The sequence below is a fragment of the Palaemon carinicauda genome, chromosome 30 (genome assembly GCF_036898095.1).
Source record: "Palaemon carinicauda isolate YSFRI2023 chromosome 30, ASM3689809v2, whole genome shotgun sequence".
Taxonomy (NCBI): domain Eukaryota; kingdom Metazoa; phylum Arthropoda; class Malacostraca; order Decapoda; family Palaemonidae; genus Palaemon; species Palaemon carinicauda.
The window spans coordinates 66,797,386-66,825,224 of record NC_090754.1 but is presented as its reverse complement, the minus strand read 5'-3'; the positions used below and the strand labels follow the sequence as shown (position 1 = coordinate 66,825,224).

Here is a 27,839-nt window from a genome sequence, read left to right as displayed (position 1 = left end):
CTTCACCAAATTGTAGATAAAGTAAAATCAACGAAACGAATTTCCGTGTTGACTCGATCAACGGCAGGGAATTTCTAAGGAATGTTGGGAATGGCTCCAGTTACCTACTGAGAGGATGCTCACGTATGACCACCTGCTCACCTGGCAGTGATTGCCACGAAATTTGAATTTCTGCCGTGCGCACGACGAAACGCGGGATTAAGCTATATATATGTAATTACCAGGGAAGTTAAATATTTAAAAAATAGCTGGTTAAGCACTTACTTTGGTCATTTTCCCCTCCTAGGTAATCGAACAGTCTTAGGAAGACCTGAACCTGATCTTCGTTGCCATTGATACCCTTCTGTTCGGTGCAGAGCCAATTTTTGCTGGGATACAGTCGCTCTTCGTAACCCTGAAACAATTCATTTTTCTTTTAAATATTTTACTTTATACATACACGCACAAATATACAATTAACTGTATATATATATATATATATATATATATATATATATATATATATATATATATATATATATATATATATATATATATATATATAAATGAAAATAAATGGAAATAAATGGGAGTTAGTAAAGAAGAAATGAATGGTAATTTGACAAAATTTGTATTAGAATCAGTACAAGAGATAGATAGAAAAGTTCCTAAACAAAATCAAAGAAAAGCCATAAGAAAAGCCAAAATCCTAATAAAAAAAAAAAAATTTTAATTGAGGGTAAAATGCAAGAGAGATGAAATAGAACAAGAACTATCCAAAACAATAAACAAACTAAAAACCTACGACATTCATAAAGAATATCACACCAAAAATGATATTTTCAATTTAAAATAAATTTTTGAATATACTTACCCGGTGAATATATATATAGCTTACGTCTCCGACGGTCGACAGATTCCAAAAAACTCGCGAGCGATCGCCATGAAGGTTGCTGGGTGTGCCCACCAGCGCCGACTATCGGCCAGATACCGCATATACTTCTCAACCAATTCAGTTCTTCTCAGTCCGTAGGGTCTCTACCGGGGAGGAAGGGAGGGCCTTTAATTATATATATTCACCGGGTAAGTATATTCAAAAATTTATTTCAAATTGAAAATATCATTTTTAAATATTAAACTTAGCCGGTGAATATATATATAGCTGATTCACACCCATGGTGGTAGGTAGAGACCAGTATTAAAACAATAAAGGCATATATGCTCAAGAGTTTTTGACAAATATTCAAAAAACAAACTTAAGTATAGGTACCTGATAAGGAAGCTGACTCTGATGATTACTCTGCCTCATTAGTCCGCTATCCTTACGAAGCCCAGCGATCCTCTCAGGATACTGGAAGACTCCCAGGAGCTGTTATAATCAGGGTGAACACCCCTACAACAGGACCTCATCAATACCCTTAATCTGGGCGCTCTCAAGAAACAATATTTTGACCACCCGCCAAATCAAAAGATTGCGAAAGACTTCTTAGTCTCCCGTACAACCCAAAACAAGATTAAAAATTTCAAGAGAAGATTAAAAGGATATTGGGATTAAGGGAATGTAGTGGTAGAACCTTCACCCACTACTGCACTCGCTGCTACGAATGGTCCCAACGTGTAGCAGTCCTCATAAAGAGTCTGGACATCTTTCAAGTAATATGAAGCGAACACCGACTTGCTTCTCCAAAAGGTCGCGTCCATAATACTTCTAAGGGATCTATTTTGTTTAAACGCTACTGAAGTTGCTACCGCTCTAACTTCATGAGCCTTAACTTTAAGCAAATTATGATCCTTCTCACTAAAATGAGAGTGTGCCTCTTTAATCAATAGTCTAATAAAATAAGACAACGCATTCTTCAACATGGGCAAAGAGGGCTTTTTAACGGAGCACCATAAAGCCTCTGAAAAACCTCGCAGCGGTTTAGTTCTAGATAAATAAAATTTAAGAGCTCTAACGGGGCACAGCACTCTTTCAACTTCATTCCCAACAATCTCAGATAGACTGGGAAGTTCAAATGATTTAGGCCATGGACGAGACGGAAGTTTATTTTTGGCCAAGAAACCAAGTTGAAGAGAACATATTGCTTTATTAGCGGAGAAGCCGATATTCTTGCTAAAAGCATGTATCTCACTAACCCTTTTCGCAGAAGCCAAGCTCACCAAGAAAAGTGTCTTGAGGGTAAGATCCTTCAGGGAGGCTGAATTTAACGGTTCAAACCTGTCTGACATAAGGAACTGCAGGACCACGTCCAAGTTCCAAGCAGGAGTAGAAATATGACGCTCCTTGGAAGTCTCGAAAGACTTAAGAAGGTCTTGAAGATCTTTGTTATTAGAAAGATCCAAATTTCTATGCCTGAAAACAGAAGCTAACATGCTTCTGTAGCCTTTAATGGTAGACGCAGAAAAGGAGCGACCATTTCTCAGATAAAGCAGAAAATCTGCAATCTGCGCTACAGAGGTACTGGAAGAGGAAATAGAGGAGGACTTGCACCAGTCTCTAAATACCTCCCATTTAGATTGATAAATCCTGATGGTAGAGGATCTTCTAGCCCTCGCGATCGCTCTAGCTGCCTCCTTCGAAAACCCTCGACCTCTAGAGTGTCTTTCGATAGTCTGAAGATAGTTAGACGAAGCGCGGGGAGGCTTTGATGAAATCTCTTTACGTGAGGCTGACGCAGGAAATCCATCCGCAACGGTAGACTTCTTGGAATGTCTACTAGCCATAGAAGTACCTCTGTGAACCACTCTCTCGCGGGCCAGAGGGGAGCAACCAACGTCAACCTGGTCCCTTCGTGAGAGGCGAACTTCTGAAGCACCTTGTTTAGGATCTTGAAGGGTGGAAAGGCATAGATGTCTAGGTGAGACTAGTCCAGAAGGAACGCGTCTATGTGGGCCGCCTCTGGATCTGGAACAGGAGAGCAATAAGTTGGGAGCCTCTTTGTCAAAGAGGTCGCAAAGAGATCGATGGTGGGTCGACCCCAAGTCATCCAAAGTCTATCGCACACATCCTTGTGGAGCGTCCACTCCGTAGGAATCACCTGTCCTCTTCGGCTGAGACAGTCCGCTAAGACATTCAACTCCCCTTGGACGAATCTCGTCAAAAGAGAGATGTTTCGATTTTTTGACCAAGTGAGAAGGTCCCTTGCAATGACGAAAAGGGAGTGGGAGTGAGTGCCTCCTTGCTTCGAGATGTATGCCAAGGCCGTGGTATAGTCTGCATTCACCTCCACTACCTTGTTTCGAACCAGACTCTCGAAACTCCTTAACGCTAGATGGACTGCTAAGAGCTCTTTGCAGTTTATGTGAAGACTACTCTGGTCTGCGGACCAAAGACCCGGGCACTCCAGATTGTCCAGTGTCGCTCCCCAACCCAAATCCAATGCGTCTGAAAACAACACATGGTTTGGGTTCTTGATTGCAAGAGAAAGACCTTCCCGAAGTCTTATGTTGCTGTCCCACCAAACTAGACAAGTCTTGACTAAAACGGAGATTGGAATCGAGATCGTCTCTAAACCCTTCTCCTTGTTCCAATGGTGGTTTAGGTGAAACTGGAGAGGGCGCAGGTTGAGTCTCCCTAGAGAGATAAACTGCTCCAGCGACGAAAGAGTCCCTAGGAGACTCGTCCAAACTCTCACAGAGCAACTGCTTTTCTCTTGCAAGAGACGGACTTTGAGCAAAGCCTGCTCCATCCTGGTGGAAGACGGAAAAGCCCGAAAAACTCGACTCTGTATCTCCATCCCAAAATAAAGAATGGTCTGGGATGGAGTCAGTTGCGACTTCTCCATGTTCACCAGGAGACCTAACTCTTTGGCCAGGTCCAAAGTCCATTTGAGGTCCTCCAGACAGCAATGAAGGGACGACGTCCTGAGTAGCCAGTCGTCCAAATAAAGGGAGGCTCTGATCCCCGACAAATGTAGGAACTTCGCTACATTCCGCATGAACCTTGTAAAAACAAGAGGAGCAGGGCTGAGGGCGAAGCACAGTGCTCGGAATTGATACACCACCTTCCTGTACACAAACCTCAGATAATGTTGAGAGTTTGGATGTATCGGAATGTGGAAGTACGCATCCTGCAGGTCGAGAGAGACCATCCAGTCGCCCTCTCTGACCGCTGCTAAAACGGATTTGGTGGTCTCCATCGTGAATTTAGTTTTTATAACAAATACGTTGAGAGCACTTACATCCAGCACTGGCCTCCAACCTCCTGTGTTCTTCGGAACCAGGAAGAGACGGTTGTAAAAACCTGGGATTGAAGGTCCGAGACTTTCAACACTGCCCCCTTCTCCAACAACAGAGAAACTTGAAGATGCAACGCCTGTCTCTTTGTCTCCTCTCGATACCTGGGAGAGAGGTCTATCGGAACTTTCACTAGCGGAGGTCTTCGTACAAAAGGAATTTTGTAACCCTCCTTCAGCAACAAAACAGACTCCAGGTCTGCACCCCTCTTCTCCCAGGCCTGCCAGAAGTTGGTCAATCTGGCCCCTACTGCTGTCTGAGGACGTGGGCAGTCAGACTCTGCCACGTGAGGATTTGGATCCTCTCTTCTTACCTCGTTTGCTATCGGCACGAGAGCTTCCCCTACTGGGAGCTCTGCCACGAAAAGGCGGGATAAATCTCGCCGCTGGCGTGTCAAACTTGAGTCTGCTGACATGAGAAGAAGGCAAAACCTTATGAGCAGTCTTGGCCTCTAAATCGTGCGTGTCCTTCTGAACAAGAGATGCCGCCATATCTCTAATAAGATGTTGAGGGAACAAAGTAGAAGATAAGGGAGCAAAAAGAAGTTCTGACTTCTGACAGGGAGTAACCCCTGCAGAAAGAAAAGAACACAGAGTTTCTCTCTTCTTAAGAACTCCTGCTGTGAACGTAGCCGCCAGTTCATTAGAGCCATCTCTTATTGCCTTGTCCATGCAAGACATTATCTGAATAGAGACATCATTGTCCAATGAAGAGACCTTCTTACTTAAGGCTCCCAGGGACCCATCCAAAAAATTAAAAACCTCGAAGGCACGGAAAATTCCTTTAAGGAGATGATCCAGATCTGTGGAGGACCAGCAAACCTTCGAGAGTCTCATGGCTAGACGACGAGGAGAGTCTACAAGGCTTGAGAAGTCTCCCTGGGCAGAGGCACGCACTCCCAAGCCGAGAACTTCTCCCATGTCATACCAGACGCTCGCACGAGAAGCCAATTTGAAAGGGGGAAAGGCAAAAGAAGACTTCCCTAAACCTCTCCTGGTTACTAACCAGTCTCCCAACAAACGCAAGGCTTCCGTAGAAGAGCGAGAGAGAACCAACTTCGTAAACGACGGAGTCGATGAAGTCATGCCTAACGTGAATTCAGACGGCGGCGAACGTGGAGCCGCAGTAACAAAATGATCGGGAAAAACATCCCTAAAGATAAGCATAATCTTTTTAAAGTCAAGGGATTGCTGGACAACCCTAGGCTCCTCCCCATCTGAATGGATCCCCAAAGGCACATCAGCAGGAAGGGGATCATCAACTTCCTCCTCCGAAGGAACATCATCCGACAAAGGTAAAGCCTTGTGACACGGGGAAAACACAGCATGCTGAGGCGGCAAAGCTTGACAGGCCACATCAATATGCAAAGGAGCCGCAGCAAAAGTCGAGGGGACGACGTCACGTCGAGACTGCAAAGACTGAAGGTCTTGAGGTTGAAAGACAACACGAGACTGCGGCGACTGACGGTTGACATCACGTCGGGACAACGGAGTCGGCCGATGAACGTCACGTCGGGACTGCGGCGACTGCAGCTCAAAGTCACGCTGTAACTGCGGAAACTGAAGTTCAACGTCACGTGACTGACATGACTGACGTGACTGACGAGGAACACGATCAGAATCACGTTTAACAGCACCGCTGACATTAGCGATAACGTCAGAACGACGAGACAAATCTCGCTTAGGAGGTTGAAGATCGGAATCACGCTTGCCGGACTGACGGACCACAAGCAAAGGTTCCTTACGAACCTGGACATGATCATAAACTTCCATTAAGGATGAAAGTTTTAACTGCATGTCTTGTAAGACACTCAACTTAGGGTCAACAGGACTCGAAACGGACCGTGACGTCGGCAACGTCTGCGCATGCAAGTCATCGCACCAAATGGGACCCTCGAACTCAATGTCACGTTTGCGCTTAACAGGAGAACAGTCATCCGATGACTGAATACGGTCGGAGCTGTCCCAATGACTACAGCCAGGACGCTGGACCTGTCCTAAAGGGACCGACTTGCGTTTCAAAGGTCTTGAAACCTTACACCAAGGTTTCTCATGAGACGAATCATCGGAAGACGAGAACTTCGTTTCTCCCGTCTTATGGTAAGGATGTGCTTGAAGAGCAACGTCTGATACCTTTGAGGGAATGTCTGTACGTTGGTTTACACCTCTCACTCCCTTAAGTCCTACAACATTCCTTCTCCCTGGGGCAGGGGAGCTTGAAAGAGGTCTCGGACTAGGCAAGTGACAAGCACGAACAGACGAACCTTCCGGCAAAACACTAAACACATTTGATGCACTTTCCACTTTACCACTTTGACCCTTTAAAATTTTAATGTCGGACATAAGCTGATTTCTGTCTGAGGCCAATGATTCGACCTTCTCACCCAACGCTTGAATGGCCAATAACATATCAGGTATAGAAGGTTCATTAGTGCCAATAGGGGGTTCTGAAACTACCACTACAGGAGAAGGATTAGGTCCAGGGGCATGGGAAGAGGAAAAATCTAGAGATCTAGAAGAGCTTCTTCTCACCCTATCTCTTTCGAGTTTCCGAATATATTTCTCATACTCCAACCACTCGAATTCAGATAAAACAATACATTCCTCACATCGATCCCCTAATTGACAAGATTTACCTCGGCAATTAACACAAATAGTATGAGGATCGATGGAAGCTTTAGGAAGACGTTTATTACAGTCTTTCGCACATTTACGATAGACAGGAGAAGGGTCAGCCATTATGAAAATTTCAAAGAAAATCCAAAAGAAAGCCAAGTTCAGCAACAATAATCAAAAAAAGGTTTCAAGAGTTTTATCGAAGATAACCAACACAGCGAAAGCTATAAAACCATGAACAAGTACTTCACCAATCGGTAGAAACTTGAGGTTAAGCGCGAGCGGAACGAATGCTGTCACTACCACCGACAGAGAAGAACTGGATTGGTTGAGAAGTATATGCAGTATCTGGTCGATAGTCGGCGCTGGTGGGCACACCCAGCAACCTTCATGGCGATCGCTCGCGAGTTTTTGGAAACTGTCGACCGTCGGAGACGTAAGCTATATATATTCACCGGCTAAGATTAATATCTAAAATTGAGGATACACTAAAGAAAGGAAGAAGCATCAAATTGATGAAAAGAAAGACTTGGAACAAGACACCAACAGATATTTGATTAAAAGGATAAAATGGAAATATTATCAGAAGAGATAGAGTGATAAAGATCCAGAGAATATCTATACAATGATATAGGAAATAACTTTGCCAATCAAAATAATAAAATACCTGAGCCAGTAGAAGTAAAACTAACATTTAAAGGAATGAAAAGAGGCAAGGCAGCAGAAAATGGCCTAACAATTTATTCAATAATAGAAGGAGGAGATTTCTAGGTAGTAAATCTCACTGAACTTTACACAAAATGTCTGCAATCATGCTCTATACCTAGAGCTTGGAAAACATTATAATTAAACTAATTCATAAAAAGGAAGACACAGGAGTCCTGAAAAATTACTGCCCTATAAGATTTACTTTCATTAATACATAAAATATTTACAAAGTTCATATTAAGTTGAATAGAAAGACAGCTAGACTTTAATCAACCCATAGAGCATAGAGGCTTTAGAAATGAGTATTCAACAACTGACTGGCCAGCTAATAGAAAAATCAACAGAATCTGACAAACCACTACGTATGGCATTTATATACTGTACTAAGAAAGCTTTCGATTCTGTAAAAACTTCAGCAATAATGAAAGCCCTCCAGAGACAAGGAATAGATTAATATATTGATAGAACACTTGAAGATATCTATACAGCAAGTATAGAAATCCTAAAACTACATAATGAGTGAGAAAATCCCGATTGAGAAAGGAGTTAGCCATGGATATTCCATCTCCTAAATTATTCACAGTGTGCCTAGAAGTTATTAAAATTTAAATTGGGAAGTGTAGGAAATTAATATCCATGGGAAATGCCTTAACAACTTAAGATTTGCAGATTGTAGTAATGTTTAGTGAATCATGGGAGAAATTGCAAAAGATGATATAAGATTTTAATAGAGAAAACAGAAATGTGGGACTGAAAATGAATATGAGTAAAACTAAGATATTTCTTTCTAGGCAAACTAATCTATATTTACAAGTATGAAAATAAAACCATATTAACCCTATGACTGTCATTTCTATAAAACCATATTAACCCAATGACTGTCATTTCTATAAAACCATATTAACCCAATGACTGTCATTTCTCGTGCTATCTTGCATTATCAAATTAGACATCCATGAAGTAAGCACAACACAACTTCCAGTAGGCATTCTATTAAAGCCCAGGTTCAAAAAAGTTAATCTATTGGTGGGAGCTATATCTGGATATGGAAATCTCCATAAATCCATATAATTTATAGAGGTCAAAAGACAGGTTATAATGCCATTGTACTACACCTCCAATTACTAATTAAATGTTGGCCCTGCCTTTTCAAATTTTTTTATGCATTTATTCCAATGTAGAAATCCTTTACCCCTCCTTTATTGTTAATCTAATCTTTTTATATTTCTTAAAGCACTACCTTAACTCATATTTCTGTATACCTTAAAGAACTATTTTGTATACCTTGACGAGCTACCTCAACTCATATTTCTGCATACCTTAACTCCCCAGGAAAAGAATGCCTACGGCGATCAGGTGACGAGCACCAGCGACAATCAGGTGAAGAGCGCTTCCAAGATCTTGCTGAAGCTTAGTGACAACCACGATCGTTGTGCCTAGCACAAACAGGAGAGCTATGAAAAGTTCACTTAGCGAGCGAACACTTAGTGCAATCAGACGGGAAACGTAGATGACGTTTGCATGGTAAATGATTATCCTCTATCAAGGAATGGTCAAAAGACTGCTTTGTTACTGTGTGTGAGGGCAAAAAACACTTGCAATGAGATAAACGCCCATGATGAGGCTAACACCCTGAAGAGCCTTGATTTGCCGATGACGGATGCCGAGGCAAAATGCATCTGGATGACACAGGTCACGAAGACAAGCGGCGTAGTGAGACATATCCCGTAGGAGAACGTGCTGCAGGATAAGCTCTCCGAGAAGAGTATCGCCGATTCAAAATCTGATGAGGCCACGAGCATCTCAAAGCGACCACATCACTATGAGGAGAGGTAGAGCTCCCTAGAGAAGAGTGCCTCAAGGTTGTTCTCAATGACAGAGCTCTGTGTCAACAAGGAGTCAGGTCAGGAGAGGCGCTGGAATGAGCGCGCATAGCAGGAGAAGCAGCAGCAGCACACTCACCAAAAGAGTCCAAAATTGAAGCTTGCCTAGAAGCGTGCCTGGAGCTATGAGGAAGCAAGGAGGGACTATTTCGAGAAGGGTGTTGAGGGGCGGTGCTCGTGGAAGAGGCTCAGTTTCCGGAAAAGAGCATGAGTGATGGCCTGTAAACTAGAATTCTTGGAGTTATCGTCTAGGTGGAGAGCTGTCCTCAGAGGAATGAAGAGACCGTCCCTGACCAAGGCCGTCTCGAGAGAAGACCGGGTCATTTGGGGGTAAGTAAGGTCCCATGTAGTACGAGTAGTGCTTTCACACAGCTACTATAGGCTGTAAGTAAAGGGGTCGCGCTCAATTTCTTTACATTTTCCTGCTGTTATTCCAAAAATTTGACTGTTTTGGAATCCAGGCTAGAGGCTATTATGTGGTGTGTACCAAACTGCAAAGAGAGTTACCGAAATGGACTGAAAGTATGTGTTTTACTTTCCAAATGCTGAGGAAGAAATAACCAAGTGATTGCACGTTATCAGTAGAGCCGAATATGTTCCTAACTAAAATAGGGGAAGTACTATATATATTGTTGTAATAATTATAATTGCATTACATTTTTCATGTGGTATTGGTCTTGTATAAGGATTTATTTTAAAGATTACCAAACTGTTTACAAAATTACTTGGGTATTCACTCTTTTTTCCCTTGTTACTTACAACCTCTCTCTCTCTCTCTCTCTCTCTCTCTCTCTCTCTCTCTCTCTCTCTCTCTCTCTCTCTCTCTCTCTCTCTCTCTCAATTTTATGAGAATGTGTTATCCACTCTAATATTACATTTAAACACTTTTCAGGTGACATAGCTACACTTCAAATCTAGTGATATTGAATCTGACACATCCTTCTTCAATAAGACAATTGGGAAGAACCTCACAGCTAAGAGAATTGCAAACATTAATAGTAAAAAAGTAAAAATGAATCAGTCAAATACTTCAAGTAAAGAAAAGGTATGCTACAGCAAGATCATGCAATTGTGGGTGATTGTGCAAAAGATATTAAATCATTTTAAATTGCCGGTAATGTTTATTTATGTAAATGTTTTATTTTTTCTCCAATCAAACTGCTAGAATCATTCTATTTTTTGGGGTATGCAAGCGTAGTTTGGAATCAGTGGGTCTTGGAATTAGGCAACTGCCAAGGGAAAGTTTAATTTTAATTTTATTACTTTTTTCTGTCTAATTTTTCTTAGCCGGATTATTCAAAGTCGTCTCCTTTTGGTGTGTATGATCTCTTAATTTTTCTATGAGAATTATCAGCTGTAAACTGTAACGGGAACCAAAGTGTATGCGTAGTGAGTGGTGTGTGATAGAAAGAAGGGTTGAGGATGGCCAAGTGTCCCGTCTCCACAATAATCGACCTACTCGTACCGACTTCTTCCCCCCACTGACCAGGCCTGTACTTGAGACGGCCTTGCCCTGACAGGCAGGTCTAGAATCCTCCTCCAGAGTGGAAGAATCAGGCCGAAGTTGTGCAGTAACCCTAAGAGCATACACCAAAGACCTAGGGTGCTCAGCAGTAGGAGAACTCCTGGAAGTGAGAGTCTCATCCGCTCACAATGAAGGCTTCCGATCCTCGCTAGAGTGAGAATGAAGCTCCAATGAGACCGGTCCAATTTCCTCCTCTGCAGGCGACAGGGTAATGGACGGGAATTCCTGGGTAGACATCTTCACTGTTATCTATTCTCTTAAGTAAAGGATGATGGTTTGTATTTGTGTAGGAACAAAAATGTTTTCATTAATTTGTCCTATTATCTCTCCACGTAATCTTATTTACTTAAAAAGATGTAGGGACAAGGGACATATGCTAAAGGTTCAAGTCAATAGCTTTTATGGGTTACCTGATGAGACTATAGAAAAATCTAAGATTTGGCAAATACTACTTACTGATCCACGGCGCAAAACAGTGTACTTTATCTCTTCTTGAGGACCCAAGTTGCTGGCGAAGGTACTGAACTGGAAAAGTAAGCAAAAATGAATACAGTATACCCAACACTATAAAATGGTTTATTTCTAGAAGAAATATTAATTGGAAGTAATATCAAATGTTTTCATGTATGAGACTGTTTCCTCATACCATAAGGTTCTGTGGAAAGAAATAGCTTTTGGCTCATTCGGCCAATTTGTGTTGCAGTATTACAATAATGTTAAACAAAACTCTTTCGTATGTTGACTAAATAAGTTTGTACAATAAATGCATTGGAAATATCCTAATACAATGACTGTTTGTACTTTTGGGATTAAAGCAATAATAAAGATTTTATATGAAAAATATGATAAACTGAAGAAGTTTTCTAGATTATATACAATATTAGTAGAGAATAAGGAAGAGCAAGTTTCTGAATATAAAGGTGAGAAGATGAATGGCTGGCAGGTAGGAATACGCTGGAGTGAAAATATGGCTGTTCATGTAAATTAAGACAAAGTGATTAGAGTATATAAGATGATAGAAGAACTGTTGGCTAAGGTTCAAGAAATGGGGAAGGATTGGATGTAGTTTTTAAAATTCTATAACAGGGCCATGGGAAAAGCAGTTTCAGTGTGTAGGCTATAGGAGGTAGGAAGAGAAAACAAAAATACTAAGAGGAAGGAAAAGGAGATTACAGGACGTGTGAAATAAGAACAGGAGCTTTTGTATATTGAAGGACCAGACCTTCTATACTCATAGAAAAGTTATTTTCCTTCTTATTTTCTATGTAGTTTGTAACCATGGCAGTTGCTCCGCGAATCCCTTCACCTAATCAAGCATATTTACAAGTATATTGCTCTGCCAAATTAACACTATTTAATCAATCACTGAATTTTGCTCTGCCATGTCTCACAATTCAACATTATCTCATTGCTCCTCCACCCGGCAAGCAGTAGATATTGCGCTATGCACCTAACATTGGTATCATTTTAATTATATAAAAAAATCACTTAGTTCAACTGATTTTTGCTCTTTTAAGGTTTGCTTTGCTCACGATTTGAACAATATTTTAATGCTCCTCTGTTCTGGCAAGCTGTACATATTTCACTATGAGCGTAAGCTGCATGGGAAAGCATATTAAGAGTTATTTAAATTATCTAAATAATACCTTAGGTCAACTGGTTTTTGCTATGTCGAGGCTCGCTTCACTTGCAATTAAATATTATCTCAGTACTCTTAGGTTCGGGCAAGCGGCATATGGATGTGCTGTGCACAACAGCCCCATGGGCGGGTACTTTGACATTTTAATTATCTAAATCACTTGATTTAATATAATAACAAACAAATATAACTGTACAGTACTTTGATAATTCAAAGTCTCTTTAGTTGGAAGCTGGAAAAGACTGTTTGTATCATGTCTTCTTTCAAAGAGACAATTTCCTCATTTTCTGGCAGACAGGACTAATCAGGACTTGGTATCGGAACACATGGTGTATTAGATGGGGAAATCATGGGGTGGTGATCACGTTCTGAGGAAATTTACATGCAAGACAATCTATTACACGTAAGTTTAGATCGTTCGTAAAAACTTCCAAGTTTTCTAGCAATCTTTACTCAAAGTTTAGATCGTTCGTAAAAACTTCCAAGTTTTATAGCAATCTTTACTCAGCATGAATGGTTTGTACAGCACCAAAAGAACATGTATTTGCCATTGTGAGTTGATCTCCCATCACAAGTATATCACATTTTACCAATAGAACACTTTGTACATAAGCCAGAAAAGCAAGCAAGTAATCCTTTCTTAAATAAAAATGAAGTAAGCTCCTTTTGATGAGTAGAGTAAAATCATAAGAATTTATTCAAGGTTTTCCATGCCATCTAATGAATGGAAAAATGACAGACTAGGTCGCTCTCAGGTGTACATATTGTAATCTTCACGTCTGTGCCACTAAGAATGATCAACGACGCACCATGATTGATGCTCCTATCACCCAACTTGAATTTTGAGTTATTGACTACAGACTGGATTAAAAAATCCCATCTGGCAATTGCCGCGGGGGGTCCTATTGGGTTGTTTCATATTACCGGGTTCCGCCGATAAGCCCAGCGGTCCACCGTTGTTGATCAAATAAACATCTACAGTACAACAAATTCCAGGAACTACAGGAGCTAAATAATAGTCCAAGGAATGAGCTCTGCTAACATATAAAACTTTGGGGTAATTTTTACAATTTTTAAAAAATACTTAATCTTAACGGTACAGGCCACTACACAAGCGGATTCCATCTGTGCGGAATATTTCCGCATATCAAAAAGCATGCCTTCAAACAAGCGGTTTTCTGTGTGGTTTATCTCTGCATCAGCACAGGACACACGGTCAGTCGGGTTTAGCTCGAGAGGGAGGACGTAAAGAAGAGACTGGTCTCTGTGTATACAGTACTGTATAATAAGTAGTATATAAGAATAATGATAATACTAAAACAATAATACTGATCAGGATTTTAATAATGAGAATAATAAAAATAATAATAGTTTTAATGAGATAATTCATATTAATCGCTGAAAAATTGCAGCAGAAAAGGAGCACCTACCCTTTGCAATTCTAAACCCGGATTAGAAGTGCAGGCGTTTAGCAAATCAGTACCGTCCAGATATTCTTTCACACGGAGATCTGTGAAGGGACTCGTTGATCTACATAGATTTCTAAACTGCACAGTCGAAACCGTAGTTTCAATCCGCTCGGGTTTTCAGAACACACTCTATTCTTTTTATTCAATACATAATGGGGATAGGATTGAAAATAAGGGATTCATACACCCCAAACCTATTCTAAGGTGCTGGTTCCTTATCGACAGAACCTTCCACCTAACCTAGAGAAATTATAGCCTAACCCTAGGCGCTGTGACCTTATTTGGATAAGAGGGCTTCACCACCACCAGATCAGCCACGAAACCTAAACAAGCTGCTAACTGTATATTAAATAAAATTAAAAGGATAAGTAATAGCCTAATAATGTCACAGGCGACGACCAAAAAACGGATTTTGAGCGAAGCGAAAAATCTATTTTTGGGTGAGATAGCCATGGCGTCCTGATGGAAGGTTCCTGTTTGGTAGCTTCCTTGGGTATAAGACTACTAAGATATTCCCAGAGAATTTAACCACAGGTTATCACAGAATTCTAACTTCTGGAGCGAGTATCTCAAAGGTTTCCCTTTAAGACATCGTAATACAACAGGGGACACGCATGTCTGGTCGTGCCACATAGCTATCTCCACCCCGAACAGAGTTAACGCTTCGGTGTGTAAGGGCTGAGAATAGCTGGGAGCCGTTCCACAGCTAATCTCACTCGTGGCTACTACTGATACTCGAGACGTAAACAAACGGACGCCATTGCTCTAATGACGTCACGCGCGTCTTTATCCTGGCGCCAGTTGCTGCCCATCACCATGATACAATTGTGTAGGGTGGGAGCAAACTGAACAAAGTAGTAGGGAGGGTCCATCAGGACGCCATGGCTATCTCACCCAAAAATAGATCTTTCGCTTCGCTCAAAATCCGTTTTTTGGGCTCAAGCCATGGCGTCCTGATGGAAGAGTACCAGAGAATCAATGTATCGTGGTAGATTTTCCCCCAGAGTTAAGTGCCTAGGCATTGACAAAACAGCAAAGTAATCTTAGGTAAGAACCATAGGAACGAAATATCCTGCCCCCCATTGGTAGGAAGTTCCCATGGGCTATGCCGACGTCAAAGTGGTATTGAAGGGCTATTCATCTTGACAGAAGAACTTTTAAGAGCTTAGAGATGAAGCAGAATGTTTGATATTTGTATAGGAACATTCTGAAGTAGGCCAGTGGTGGTTGGGCACTGTGTGTAGAGTTCATCTCCTGATTATCAGAAGTAAGTATTCGTGTAGGAACCTTACTGAGACAAGGTGAATATAATTTAGGAATAGACATCTTAAATTCTTCATGACCATAAGAAAGGAGGAATAAATAAAACTATGACAGTATGTATTTCATAGTAAGTAGGAGCTGAAAGAGACGCATAAGTAATAAAATAGAAATTTTATTTCACAATGCAGAAATTAAATAATTTACAGCAAAAGTAAAGTTCATTTACAGTAATAATAATGTACATAGAAATAAAGGCTTGCTCTTGAATCTGAAAGGGAATTTCAGGATTAGTAGGTACTCGTTCTCGAGGAACGCAAGTCTTTAAATAACACATCATGCTCAAGGCATGCGGCACTTGTGTGACACTATGACATTTCACCTGGGATAAGAACAGTTATAAAAGCACTAAGTGTTTTTAGACATCACTATGAATCACTCGAGGGTCAACATAGGCACCCGAAGAGTTAGAGTCCCAAGTAACTCACTGTTCTACGCAGAGTTAGGTGCAGGTTTCATAACACTACCTGCGGCTACCACAAAATGTTTGATTTCGTGCACTTGTTTCGCATAATGTTTAAAGAAAACTCGCGAGGACTTCCAGCCCGTAAAGTTTTTAAGGCTCTCAAAGTCCATGCTCTGAAAGAAGTTCAGAGAAGATGCCACTTTTCTAGGATCATGACCAGCGGGTGTACTGTTCGGATCCGCTCTGCGAATGAAGTAGGTGATTTTCGCTCTTAATTGTTTCAGTGACAGGTCGCTGCCCGATGTTTCTCCTTTGAAGAGTTGGCCTCCACCAAAGTTTGAAGTTCTGCGAAGATAGACCTTGAGGCTCTCTACTGGACATAGAGAGACATCCTCCTTCAGGGGGCATATTCTCCAAGGGCCCCATCTTTTGGTGGGTAATTCATTTTTGGCGAGAAACGTCGGATCAGGGGAGAGGGTCACTTCTCCTGAATCAGCAAACAGGATGTGTCCCTCTTCTCTTGATAATGCCACTATTTCGCTGACTCGAGCTCCCGAGGCGAGAGCAAATAAAAATATAACTTTCTGAGTCAGATCCTTGAGGGGGCATGAATCATTGTCCAAGTTGGAGGTGAAATGGAGCACCTTGTCTAGTGACCAGGAGATCGGTTTCGGAGGGGTGCTGGGCGTAGGCGAGCACATGCTTTCGGCAGTTTGTTAAAGATGTCGTTGGACAGATCAATTTGGAAAGCATATAGAATTGGTCTAGTCAAAGCCGATTTGCAGGTTGAAATCGTATTGGCTGCTAATCCTTGTCCATGAAGGTGAATGAAGAAGGACATACAGAAATCAATGGTGATTTCTTTAGGATTTTTTGCTTTAACAAAGGAGACCCATTTCCTCCAGGATGATTCATATTGCCGTCTCGTGGATTCGGTCTTGTATTCCTCTAGGAAGTCTAGACTTTTCTTCGAGATCCCAAACCTCTTCTTTGCGGCAAGGGAGAGAAAATCATGAGATGAAGGTCCTTGATTTTCGATGATGAAGCGAAGACAGTCGACTTCTGTACTTGTTGAGAGAGAACTGGGCCCGGGAGAGGGATCAGCTTGGGCTGCAGCTCCAGGACCAGGGGGTACCAGTTGCTCCGGGGCCACTTGGGAGCCACTAGGGCCGCTGTCCCTTTGAAGGTTCTCAGTTTGGAGAGGACTTTCAACAGAAGGTTGGTGGGAGGGAACAGGTATATCTTCGACCATCTGTTCCAGTCCAGTGACATGGCGTCCACCGCTTCTGCTTTGGGGTCCTCGTACGGGGCTACGTACAGAGGAAGTTGATTGTTGTCGCTCGTTGCAAAGAGATCTATCTGAAGTTCTGGGACTTGATGAGAGATGAAGGAGAATGATCTTGCGTCTAGAGACCATTCCGACTCTATCGGGTTTGTCCGAGATAGAGCATCCGCTGTCACGTTGCGGAATCCTTGTAGGTGAACTGCAGACAGGTGCCACTTCTTCTTCTCCGCCAGACGGAAGATTGGGAGAAGCACCTGATTTATCTGGGGCGATCTTGAGCCCTGGCGATTGAGACAACGAACTACCACCGAGTTGTCTAGGGTTAGACGGATGTGGATCGAGGGCGGCGGGGATAGCTTCTTCAGAGTAAGAAGGACCGCCATGGCCTCCAAGATGTTTATGTGGAACGTCTTGAATAGTGGAGACCAGGTCCCTTGAGCTTGTTTCAGGTGGGAGTGACCTCCCCAGCCCTCCAGTGAGGCATCCGTGTGGATGTTGAGTGATGGAGGAGGGTGTTGGAGAGGAATGGACCTTTTCAGGGCCATTGCTTCCGACCACGGCTTTAGGAGGCGTCGAAGTCTGTTTGGAAGCCGTCTCTTGAGGTCTCTTCGAGCGATGGATGCCGATCGTCTCCAGACTCCCGCGGCATCCTTTAGCTGTGCACGAAGCACTGGGTTTGTCACTGAGGCGAATTGTAGAGAGCCTAGAACTCGTTCCTGCTGTCGTCTTGAAATGCGTTTGGATTTCAGTAGTCGCTTGACAGACCCTGCTATTTCCTTCCTTTTCTTCTGGGGGATGGAAAGGCGGTGTGACTGAAGATTCCAGTGGATTCCCAGCCACTGAAACTTCTGAGCCGGAGAGAGGCGAGATTTCTTCTCGTTGATCTTGAATCCCAGGTGTTCTAGGTACTGGGTAACTTCGTCGCAAGACTTTGTACACTCTTCGGGCGATGGAGCCCAGACTAGCCAGTCGTCGAGGTAGGCCATCACCTGGACGTTTCTTAGGCGGAGCTGTTGTACTATGGCATCCGCCAGCTTTGTGAAGATCCGAGGGGCCACATTGAGGCCGAATGGCATGGCCCGGAAGGCGTAGCTTTTCCTTTGGAGTCGAAATCCTAGGTAGGAGGAAGCGTGATGGTTCATTGGAATGTGCCAATAGGCATCCGCCAGGTCTATAGAGACCGTGTAGGAACCTTGAGGCAGAAGGGTCCTTATTTGTTGAAGCGTCAGCATCTTGAATTTGTTGTTCTCTATGAACTTGTTGAGGGGGGATAAGTCCAGAATGACTCTGAGCTTGTCTGAGTCCTTCTTGGGAACGCAAAACAGTCTCCCTTGGAACCTGGTGGACTTTACCTTCCTTATCACCTTCTTGTTCAAGAGGTCTAGAACATATTCTCCCAGAATGGGGGTCGATTGTTGGAAGAACCGCTGGAAGATTGGGGGTGGTTGCACCCAACTCCAGCCTAGACCGTTCTTGATGATGCTGTGTGCCCAAGGATCGAAGGTCCAACGATCCTGGAATTGGCGGAGTCTTCCTCCCACCGGAAGCACTTCATTGCTTCTGGTGTCCCGAGGACTTGTTGCCTCGGCCGCTAGCTCCCTTTCCTCCTCTACCTCTGGAGGGACGACGAGAGGCGTCTCTGCTTGCACCCCTGGACGAGCCTCTACCTCTGGCATGAAAGGTAGTGGATGGCTGCTCAAAGGCAGGGGTGAAGACCGGTGACTGTGACAACACCGGTTGGGGGACCAATTGAAAGGTCTGTTGTGGTTGGGCAACCACTTGGGAGGTAGCGGGTCCCGGAAACTGACGTCTTTGTTGACGTTGCTGGGGTTTCGGCTTCTGAGGTTTCCTCTTAGGCTGAGGTCCATCGTCCTGAGAGGTTTTCCTTTTTCTGGACATGCCCCACTTGTGGAGAAGGTTCCTATTCTCCGTGGCGGCTCTGTCCGTTATTTCCTTGACAAGGTCAGAAGGAAACAGGTGCTTTCCCCAGATGTTGGAGGAAATCAGCCTCCGGGGTTCGTGTTTCACGGTGGCACCGACAAACACGAATTCACGACAGGCTCTACGAGCCTTTATGAAATGGTACAAGTCCTTCATTACCGTGAGTAAGTGGGATTTGGCCAGTACCATGTAGTGATCGGGTACTGCTGTGTCACAGGCCATAACTTCAAGTTGGACTTGATGAGAAAGAGATGCCGCAAGCCTCTCCTTCGTGTCTTGTTCCCGGCGAAGGAGGTGATCATTGAGCTTAGGGAGGTCTTCATTAAACTGACGTCCGGCGACGTCAGGATCGAGCCTACCCACGACGAAAGTATGTTGGACATCTTTCCATTGTCTAGTGTCAGGGGGTGTCACGATGGAGAAGGGTCTGCACTCCTCCAGTGCAGGGCAGGGTTTTCCTTCTTCCGCCGCTTTAAGGCATGCAGCCAAGGCCTTTTCCAAAAATGGAAGAATCGCAGTGTCAGGTGCGACATATGTAGGATGCTTCTTGCTCAAGGCAGGAAGCTTAGAGCAGGTAAAGCCCCTGCTCTTAAATGCGGAGGCTAGCATAGCCTGGGCCTTTGCGAGATCGAACACTATCTCTTCTTTAGGTTCGGTCTCCTCCTTCGAGGCAGGTTCGGAACGAAGCCGGACGTAACAGTCCGGGTAGGCCTCGAAGCTTGGGAAGAATTCCACATCTTCCAACGGGACCGTGCCGATTTTGTCACTAACAAAGATCCTGCCGGTCGCAATAACCATATGCTCTGCATACCTCCACGGATTGGCATGAGAGCAAGCTGGGAGATCCTTGACCGAGATCTTCTTCGGTTCTCTGGATCCAATCGTAGACCTGATGGACTCCTGGTTCTCCTTCAGTCTGTCGTCCATGACAGCTCTAATCAGTCGGATCAGTTCTTGGGTAGAAGAGGAAGGATCCGGGGTCGAGGAGGTAGACGGGATGGACACATCCGTCGGTGTAGGAGTAGGCGGAGGGATGGACGAGGGAGTAGCTCCAATCTCCGACTCGGTGTATTCCACCTTGTCTTCGTCCTCTTCGGCTCCTTGAGCCATAAGTGTCTTCTCCGTGTCTTCCGAGACGTCAGAGATCTGTTCATCATCCTCGGAATCTAAACGACACTCGTGCATGGACTGAGCCATGACCACATCAGGTTCCACCGTAATTTGGACAGTGGGGATTGCTTCCTTTGGAACCACTGAGTCAGGGGAGGCCTTAGGGAACAACAGGGACCTCAGTTCTTCGGTGGCCAGGTACGGTCCAGTAGCATTTCTCTGAAAACCACGCACCCACTTGCGCAGTTTTTCACGAGCAATGTCTCTAACCTCCGCTGAGGGAGGGTTATGGAAGGCCTCAACTAGGTAGGCCTGGCAGACCGTACATTCCAGTGGATTCCAGAACTTCCAATCCCCTTTCTTGTCTGAGCAAGGGGCGTGAGTCCTGCACGCCGTATGTCCGTAAAACTGCGAGCGTTTCACAGCACAGTATGCGAAATCGCACTTCATCTGCTCCTCCTGTGGAAGAAAGAGAAAATGAGTATGGGGGAGTCATAGGAATGGCTCTTAAATTAAGTTAATATTAATCATTAATTTTAACTTAAAGAAGGTGTGATGCATAGAGAATGAAACAGTAAAGGAGAACACGCTCCATGCATCTCGCCCGGCTGGTTACCATAGGCTTGGTCCTGGGATAATCCAAATGACCGAGATCATTGGATATAGTTTCCTAGGATTCCCATTATATTGGAACTCCATGGAAAGCCAAGGACAAGGTTGGGATCGAATTCATTCGGTTCCCAGATAAGAGCCAGAAGGCCTCATTAAGGGAAACTGCTTCTGGCAACCAGCCGCGCTAAGATGCACATAGCATGCTGGAAATAGAAGAATGCAAAGAGACAGCATGATCACGAATAGAGCAGTACTAGGTACTGATCTTAGAAGCAAAGCAGCTTATCTATTTGCAAGGTAGGGCTATCTTAGTCTTATGATAGCTACAGAGAGGGGGTGCAAGTATTCTTGACGCCTCCGGGGCATCCGGCAAGCCGCCGGCACGCCGGAGCTCGCTCCAGCATAGATTCTGGCACTAGAACAGACAATTTTCAAAGTCAGTTAGATACCAGGATGGCGGCCGCCGGCACAACGGCGGCACGCCGGCAGGGAGCGGCGGCTCCGGCAGCCGGAGGATGCCGGATTGGTGACTGGGGTAAGGATGGTACAGGTAGTATCGGGTTGCCGGCAGTATATGCCGGCACTCCGGAGATCGACCGGCAAGCGGACGATTAGATAGGAGTAGGAGAGCTGCCGGTAGTAGCCGGCGGCAGCCGGCAGTCCCTCGGTACACGGGGGGCTGGCGGCAAGGGTAGGGAAGTCACCAAGAGGGAGGCAGGTATTGCCGGCAGGAGAGGCGGCAAGAGACCGGCACCCGGATAGATAGAGAGACAGGGGGAGGGGGGGAAGGATGCAGGAAGTACCTTCAGGGTTCCAGACATCCCTCCCCCTCCCTGAGGGGGTGTACCCATGATAGAGACAGGCTCTATCATCCATAAGCAGGGGTCACTAGGGACCGGGAGCAGGTAGCCCAAGGGAGGACTAGGGAACACCCAAGAGGGGGGGGGGGAGACTCCCCTATGCAGAGCTACACTAGTAACTAACCTTATAGGACACTATGAAGGTATATGTACCAGAGCGGACAGCACAGGGAAGCTCGGGTAGCCCTACTCATCCACCCTAAGGAGGATTTGTAGGACAGGGGACAGATGAGTATAAACTAACCTAAGCATAGGCTAGGCTATACAAGAGATAGGTGGGGAGGGAGAAGAGAGGGGTCTTCCCAGGAAGGGTTTCTGTACCAGAGCGGCCACAAAGGGAAGGGAGGACACTCCCTAACCTAAGATTAGGCTGATCGGCTAAAACGGTGCAAGAGTACAGTTTCAGCATGGAACAGAGAAACCTTCCTAACCCGGCCTAGATCAGGGCTAAAAGTCCTGAACTAGGCAAGGAAGAAGACGTATCGCTATCGCAGGAAAGTCGTAGACTATCCTAGCCATAGAGGTAGGCTAGCCTAACCTCACTCTCAGACGCAATCCTAAAGGGGGTTCATTCCTTTAGGGAGGACTGAGAGGCGATATAATACTCTATTAGACAATAAATCCCTTTACTCAGAAAAGGGATCAAGGCTAATTAGAGGGAGTGCCAAGGCAGGGGATGAAGGAAGCATATAGGGGTCCTAAGGTTAGGTTAGGCTAGAAAGAATCACTGACTAGCCTATCCCCTATATGGTCCCTGAAGGCGAAAACATTTGCATCACTAGTCAAAAGTATTGTAAAATAATAATGCCACTATCTTCATAACTTAGTCTAGGATCACTGATAAATCATGCATGAACACTTGTATATAGGCTCCTGGCCTGGGGGCTATAGTAGCCGACTGGTATGAGGTCAATCGATGACCGATAAAAAGCGTCTAAACACGATATAAAAGTTCCTAGCTATGAAGACTAAATAAACTAATGTATTCGATTAGTATATAAGGCCGGAAGCGTTGTTGTGGCTAACTAAATAGGACATGCAAAACAACAACGACGCCATAAAATGGCGGGTCCGGTAGAGGCACAGCTCTGCCACAAAACATCAATTATTTCGCGAAATAATATTTACTTTACGGCCAGAGCTTAATTAAACAATACTGGAACCTTGTACTCAACTTTCCAGAAGAAGGCGAGGCTGAAGGTAACGACATAGCGAAGATGCAAAGCGATAAAGTTCACACAAGGGAAAATCCGTCTCAGTAGGGCAGCTACTAAACAAAGGATAAAGACGCGCGTGACGTCATTAGAGCAATGGCGTCCGTTTGTTTACGTCTCGAGTATCAGTAGTAGCCACGAGTGAGATTAGCTGTGGAACGGCTCCCAGCTATTCTCAGCCCTTACACACCGAAGCGTTAACTCTGTTCGGGGTGGAGATAGCTATGTGGCACGACCAGACATGCGTGTCCCCTGTTGTATTACGATGTCTTAAAGGGAAACCTTTGAGATACTCGCTCCAGAAGTTAGAATTCTGTGATAACCTGTGGTTAAATTCTCTGGGAATATCTTAGTAGTCTTATACCCAAGGAAGCTACCAAACAGGAACCTTCCATCAGGACGCCATGGCTTGAGCCCAAAAACCCCATCCAAGGAAAACATGGTCAAAACATAATCCAAGACATAACACCGCATCTATAGTGTAAACAAGATAGATATTGCCTAAGCAAAATAAAACAATGTGCATTTTTCACTACCTTAACTATTAGAAAAAAGGTCGACGGGCCTTTATAACAGAAGAAAATGTTACACACAAAATCCACGCCAGTCAACACAACATAATACAATAAAACAGGATGATCAAGATCTCATTCTCAGAGTCATGTGACGAATGAGTACGTTCTCTACCAATTCATTGCACAAAAACTTCACTAACAACTGAAACGCAGGTAAAAAAGGAAGACCGACTACTACTGTAGGACTGCAAAAATACATATCTTTATTTACATATTGTATGAAAATGCCTTGAAAATGAAATAATTCATTCAGTATAATTTGAAAAAAAAACGCCGCTGAAACGATTTTGACAAAATTACAAAGAGAACGGCACCAAGGGAAATTGGAGTGGGAAAAAAACGAACAGAGACAAGAAGCGGGGCCAATTGGAACGTCAGCACCAGAAATGGAAATTCATATAAACATTTTGTCTATGATGTTCGAAGTTACTAAAAAAATCAGTTCATGTGAAGGGGAAATACTAAAGCTTAAAGATGAGTGCCTGAAACTCTAAAATTGAGCTTACGTAAACTTGCAGAGCAAAAAAAACGAAAGATGGGGAATCAGTGGTCCATTATTATTATTATTATTATTAAATGCTAAGCTACAACCCTAGTTGGAAAAGCAGGATGCTATAAGCCCAGGAGCCCCAACAGGGAAAATAGCTCAGTGAGGAAAGGAAACAAGGAAAAATAAAATATTTTAAGAATAGTAACAACATTTAAATAAACATTTCCTATATAAACAATAAAAACTTCAACAAAACAAGAGAAAGAGAAACTAGATACAACAGTGTGCCTGAGTGTACCCTCAAGCAAGAGAACTCTAACCCAAGACAGTGGAAGGCCATGGTACAGAGGCTATAGCACTACCCAAGACTAGAGAACAATGGTTTGATTTTGGAGTGTCCTCCTCCTAGAAGAGCCGCTTATCGAGGATATGAGGGTTCTCATCAAAGAATTGGTGACAGAAGGCATAGCAGCGGATTTGATAGATGGAAGGTCAACTAGTGTAAAAGAAGAGAGACAATAGCGGGCGAGAATACAGTAACAGTAATAAATAATGAACAAAGCAACAGTGAAACGATTTAGAAAGAAAATGAGAACGGACAGAATGAGCTCCCAAAATATGCTTGTTCTTTAGAAGTGGGTTATGAAAAAAGGTCGATCATGCAACTTCCTCAACAAACGCGACTAGGAAGATCAATATAATCTCCAGAGAAACGGGTTTAGGGAACAAATTCAGTGCAAATATTACAAAGACAAGTGTAAGTTAGGAAAGGATTGTAAATATTGACACTGGAAAAACGACAAAATGGACAATAAGAGTAATAGGCCTTATGTTAAATGTGGACAGAACGTATATAGGTATCATGTGCTTTGTGTCTGTAAATGAGTCCAAACTTACTTATTCAGACACAATAACATAAGAAATAAAGAACCCAGATCAGGATATGGAGGAAACAAGGAGCATTACAGATATAGAGAGAGATAGAGAGAGGAAAAAAAAAACAAGAATACAACGGTTCAAGTTGAAGAAAAAGTATTGAAAATCATAAAGTTTTATGATTTTAAGAATGGAAGAAATTAGGAGAATAATTCACGATATAAGGAACATAAAACCTTACAACTCGAGTCAACGCAACTTAACTTTGGGCAGAAAGCGCAGTGGGAATCCCCAACACTCCTTGGATTGGAATGGCTTATCTCATACATCAGGGTGGTCAAGTAAGATTAGGCCATTCCCAGTAAAAAAAAAAAAAAAAAAAAAAAAAAAAAAAAAAAAAAAAAAAAAAAAAAAAAAAAAAGTTGAGAAGAAAAAAAGCAAAATTTTTGCAAAGCTTTAACATAAGGAGTATAAAATCAAAGTGAAGTCGCTAGAGGAAATAATAGAAATAGTAAAACAAATTGTTATTTGCATTACTGAGACCCACTTGAATGAGGGAGAAAATCTGAATATAGCTGGTTATAGAGTTCTTAGTAATAGCAGAAAATCAAATGGCGGAGGAGTGATGATTGCAGTAAAGAATGAATTGGAAAAGGTAACATTGGAAATAAAAAGTGAAAACCACAGTCATGACTCTCAGTGGGTGGAAATTGATAATGGGAAAACTAAAGTTCGAATAGGAGTAATGTATGTTCCACAAGAAAATAAAGCAAAAACAAGCTAATTAGAAAATATGTACTATAAGTCCATAAAAGAGGATTAAATGATAGCAAATAGCAGAGAAGAAAAAGTAGTAGGCTACTGGGAGACTTCAAATGTAAAGAAAAAAAAAAAAAAAAACAATAGTACTGAGATTTCAAAATCGAGAAAAATGTTAATAGACATGGCAAAGGAGTCCAATATAATATTTGCAAATAGTAACGAGAGAGAGAGAGAGAGAGAGAGAGAGAGAGAGAGAGAGAGAGAGAGAGAGAGAGAGAGAGAGAGAGAGAGAGAGAGAGAGAGAGAGAGAGAGAGAGAGAGAAGAAATCAGTGATCGATTATGCTTTTAATTAAGGAAGTAGACGAAGAATATATTAGTAGCATGGTAATAGACGAGGAGAAAGTGATAACCCCCTACACTCCTAAAGGATATCAAAAGAGATTGTGTGTTCTGATCACTGTGCCATCCTACTAGGAATGAAATGGTTGATCTTATACAAGAAGGAAAGAAAAGTCAGATACAAAATAGTCTGGAACCATTTGAAAGTCTACAAAGATAAAAAAGAACGAGTAAAGATTGCCAAATAAAATGTGATATAAGCATAAGGTTAGAATAATCAAAATAACAAGAAAAAGTGCAAGAAATAATAAGAAAATGTAGTATTAAAAAGAAAAACAGAACAAAACAAGAAGTCCAAAGAATTAAGAAAATTAATGAAACTTAAAAGAATCATGAAGAAAAAAATTATTTATTTTGGAAAGGAAAACAATGAGTTCAAGAGAAGAAGTAAACTACAGGAGAGCCTTGTACACACATACATAGAATAAGAAAATAAAAAAAAAGAGGAAGGTTTAAGAATAATCAAGGAAGTAGAGGAGATCAAAGCAAAAGGAGGTACGAACAGCACAGCTTTCTGGCAATTCAAGAAGAAAGTTGATGGAAAAAACATCAACAACTGTACATCCATCATAGGAAAGGATGGAGAAATAATGGAGGAAGTTAAAGAAAAAAAAAGAGAGAATATGAGGAATTCTACAGATCTTTATTTAAGCTAGAATATCCCCAGAGTGAAAAAGAGGTCTTGTCAGAAGAAATCACCTTGTTTGATGGGTGGCTGTCAGAAAGCGACAGGGTGAGATTTAGCAAAGCAGAACAAATAAGGTATCAAGAGGTAGAAGATATCGTAAAAAAAGTCTGAAAGAAAGTACACAATGGACAGGCAAGGATTCAACAATGTTGTAATTAAAATGATGGGAAAATAAATAACAGAGTCTGACGTTGATCCTAACAGAATTAGACGAAAACATGTCTATCCGTAAAGAGTGGAAAGAGATGTGGATACTGTGATGAGCCGAGAGAAGGTTTTGACTCAAAGGCAGGATGAAAGCAACTGAGTAACTTTATTACAGACACTCGCCTTTATATACAAAAACTCAATGCAACAGGATATTTCTTGTTCAACCGACACCGTACCGGTTAACAGTTAACGGTGAGAAAAACACATACTGTACAATATTTCAGGTTCAATGCAACAGGAAATTTCCTGTTCAACTGATACCACACCGGTTAACAATTAACGGTGAGAAAACGATACATGTTTATTCAGGTTCTTTTTAGTGCGAGGGGAGCAAAGATACAAGCATAATATATACACAAAATGAAATGTCGTTACTATGTACGATCGTGTGACACACGGTTGGTACATGGCTCCCCCCCTAAAAATGACAAACTGTACATGTTAAATAGGGCGCCCTGAATCTGGAGTGGTAGTAGCAAAAACTGCAGCTGATTAGCGGCAGTGAGTGGCTGTAGAAGTTGTTGGTTGGGGCGCGAGCGAGTGGTGGATGATGGGTGGCTTTGTTGCCGCTCTGGCTCATCACGGGATAGGCGTTCATAGGCGTGTGTGTCCTATGGCATTCATAGGCGTGTGTGTCCTACGGCATCCATAGGCGTGTCCTACGGCATTCATAGGCGTGTGTGTCCTACGGCATTCATAGGCGTGTGTGTCCTATAGCATTCATAGGCGTGTGTGTTACGGCATTCATAGGCGTGTGTGTCCTACGGCATTCTTAGGCGTGTGTGTCCTACGGCATTCATGTCAGCTTCAGTTGAAGTTGAATAGGTGTCCTCTTCGTCAGGAGTGGAGGCGTTGATGGAGGTTTCGAAGGTCATGAAGTGGCTGTCCATAAGGGCGTCGGCTTTGGTCATCAAGTCCTTTATGAGTAAATTATCGACATCGGGTATGGCAACGCGTACAAGTTCGGGTAAACGGAGTATCCAATGGGCACGAAGTAGGTTCACCTCACGAGGAGAGCCGTGTGCGGCAGGTTGCA

At 43.0% G+C, this 27,839-nt stretch overlaps 1 protein-coding gene across 2 annotated transcripts in view; it reads right to left on the bottom strand.

Moving 5' to 3' along the window:
- The window catches only part of LOC137623822 (heme-binding protein 2-like), a 95,599-nt gene that overhangs the window by 27,112 nt on the left and 40,648 nt on the right, over positions 1–27,839 (bottom strand). For both annotated transcript variants that reach the window (XM_068354633.1, XM_068354634.1), the window contains exons 3-4: positions 11,403–11,471; positions 265–394 (exon numbers count right to left, since the gene is read on the bottom strand). In XM_068354633.1, coding sequence (XP_068210734.1) covers positions 265–394; positions 11,403–11,471 — 199 coding nt within the window. The remainder of the gene's footprint in view (positions 1–264; positions 395–11,402; positions 11,472–27,839) is intronic.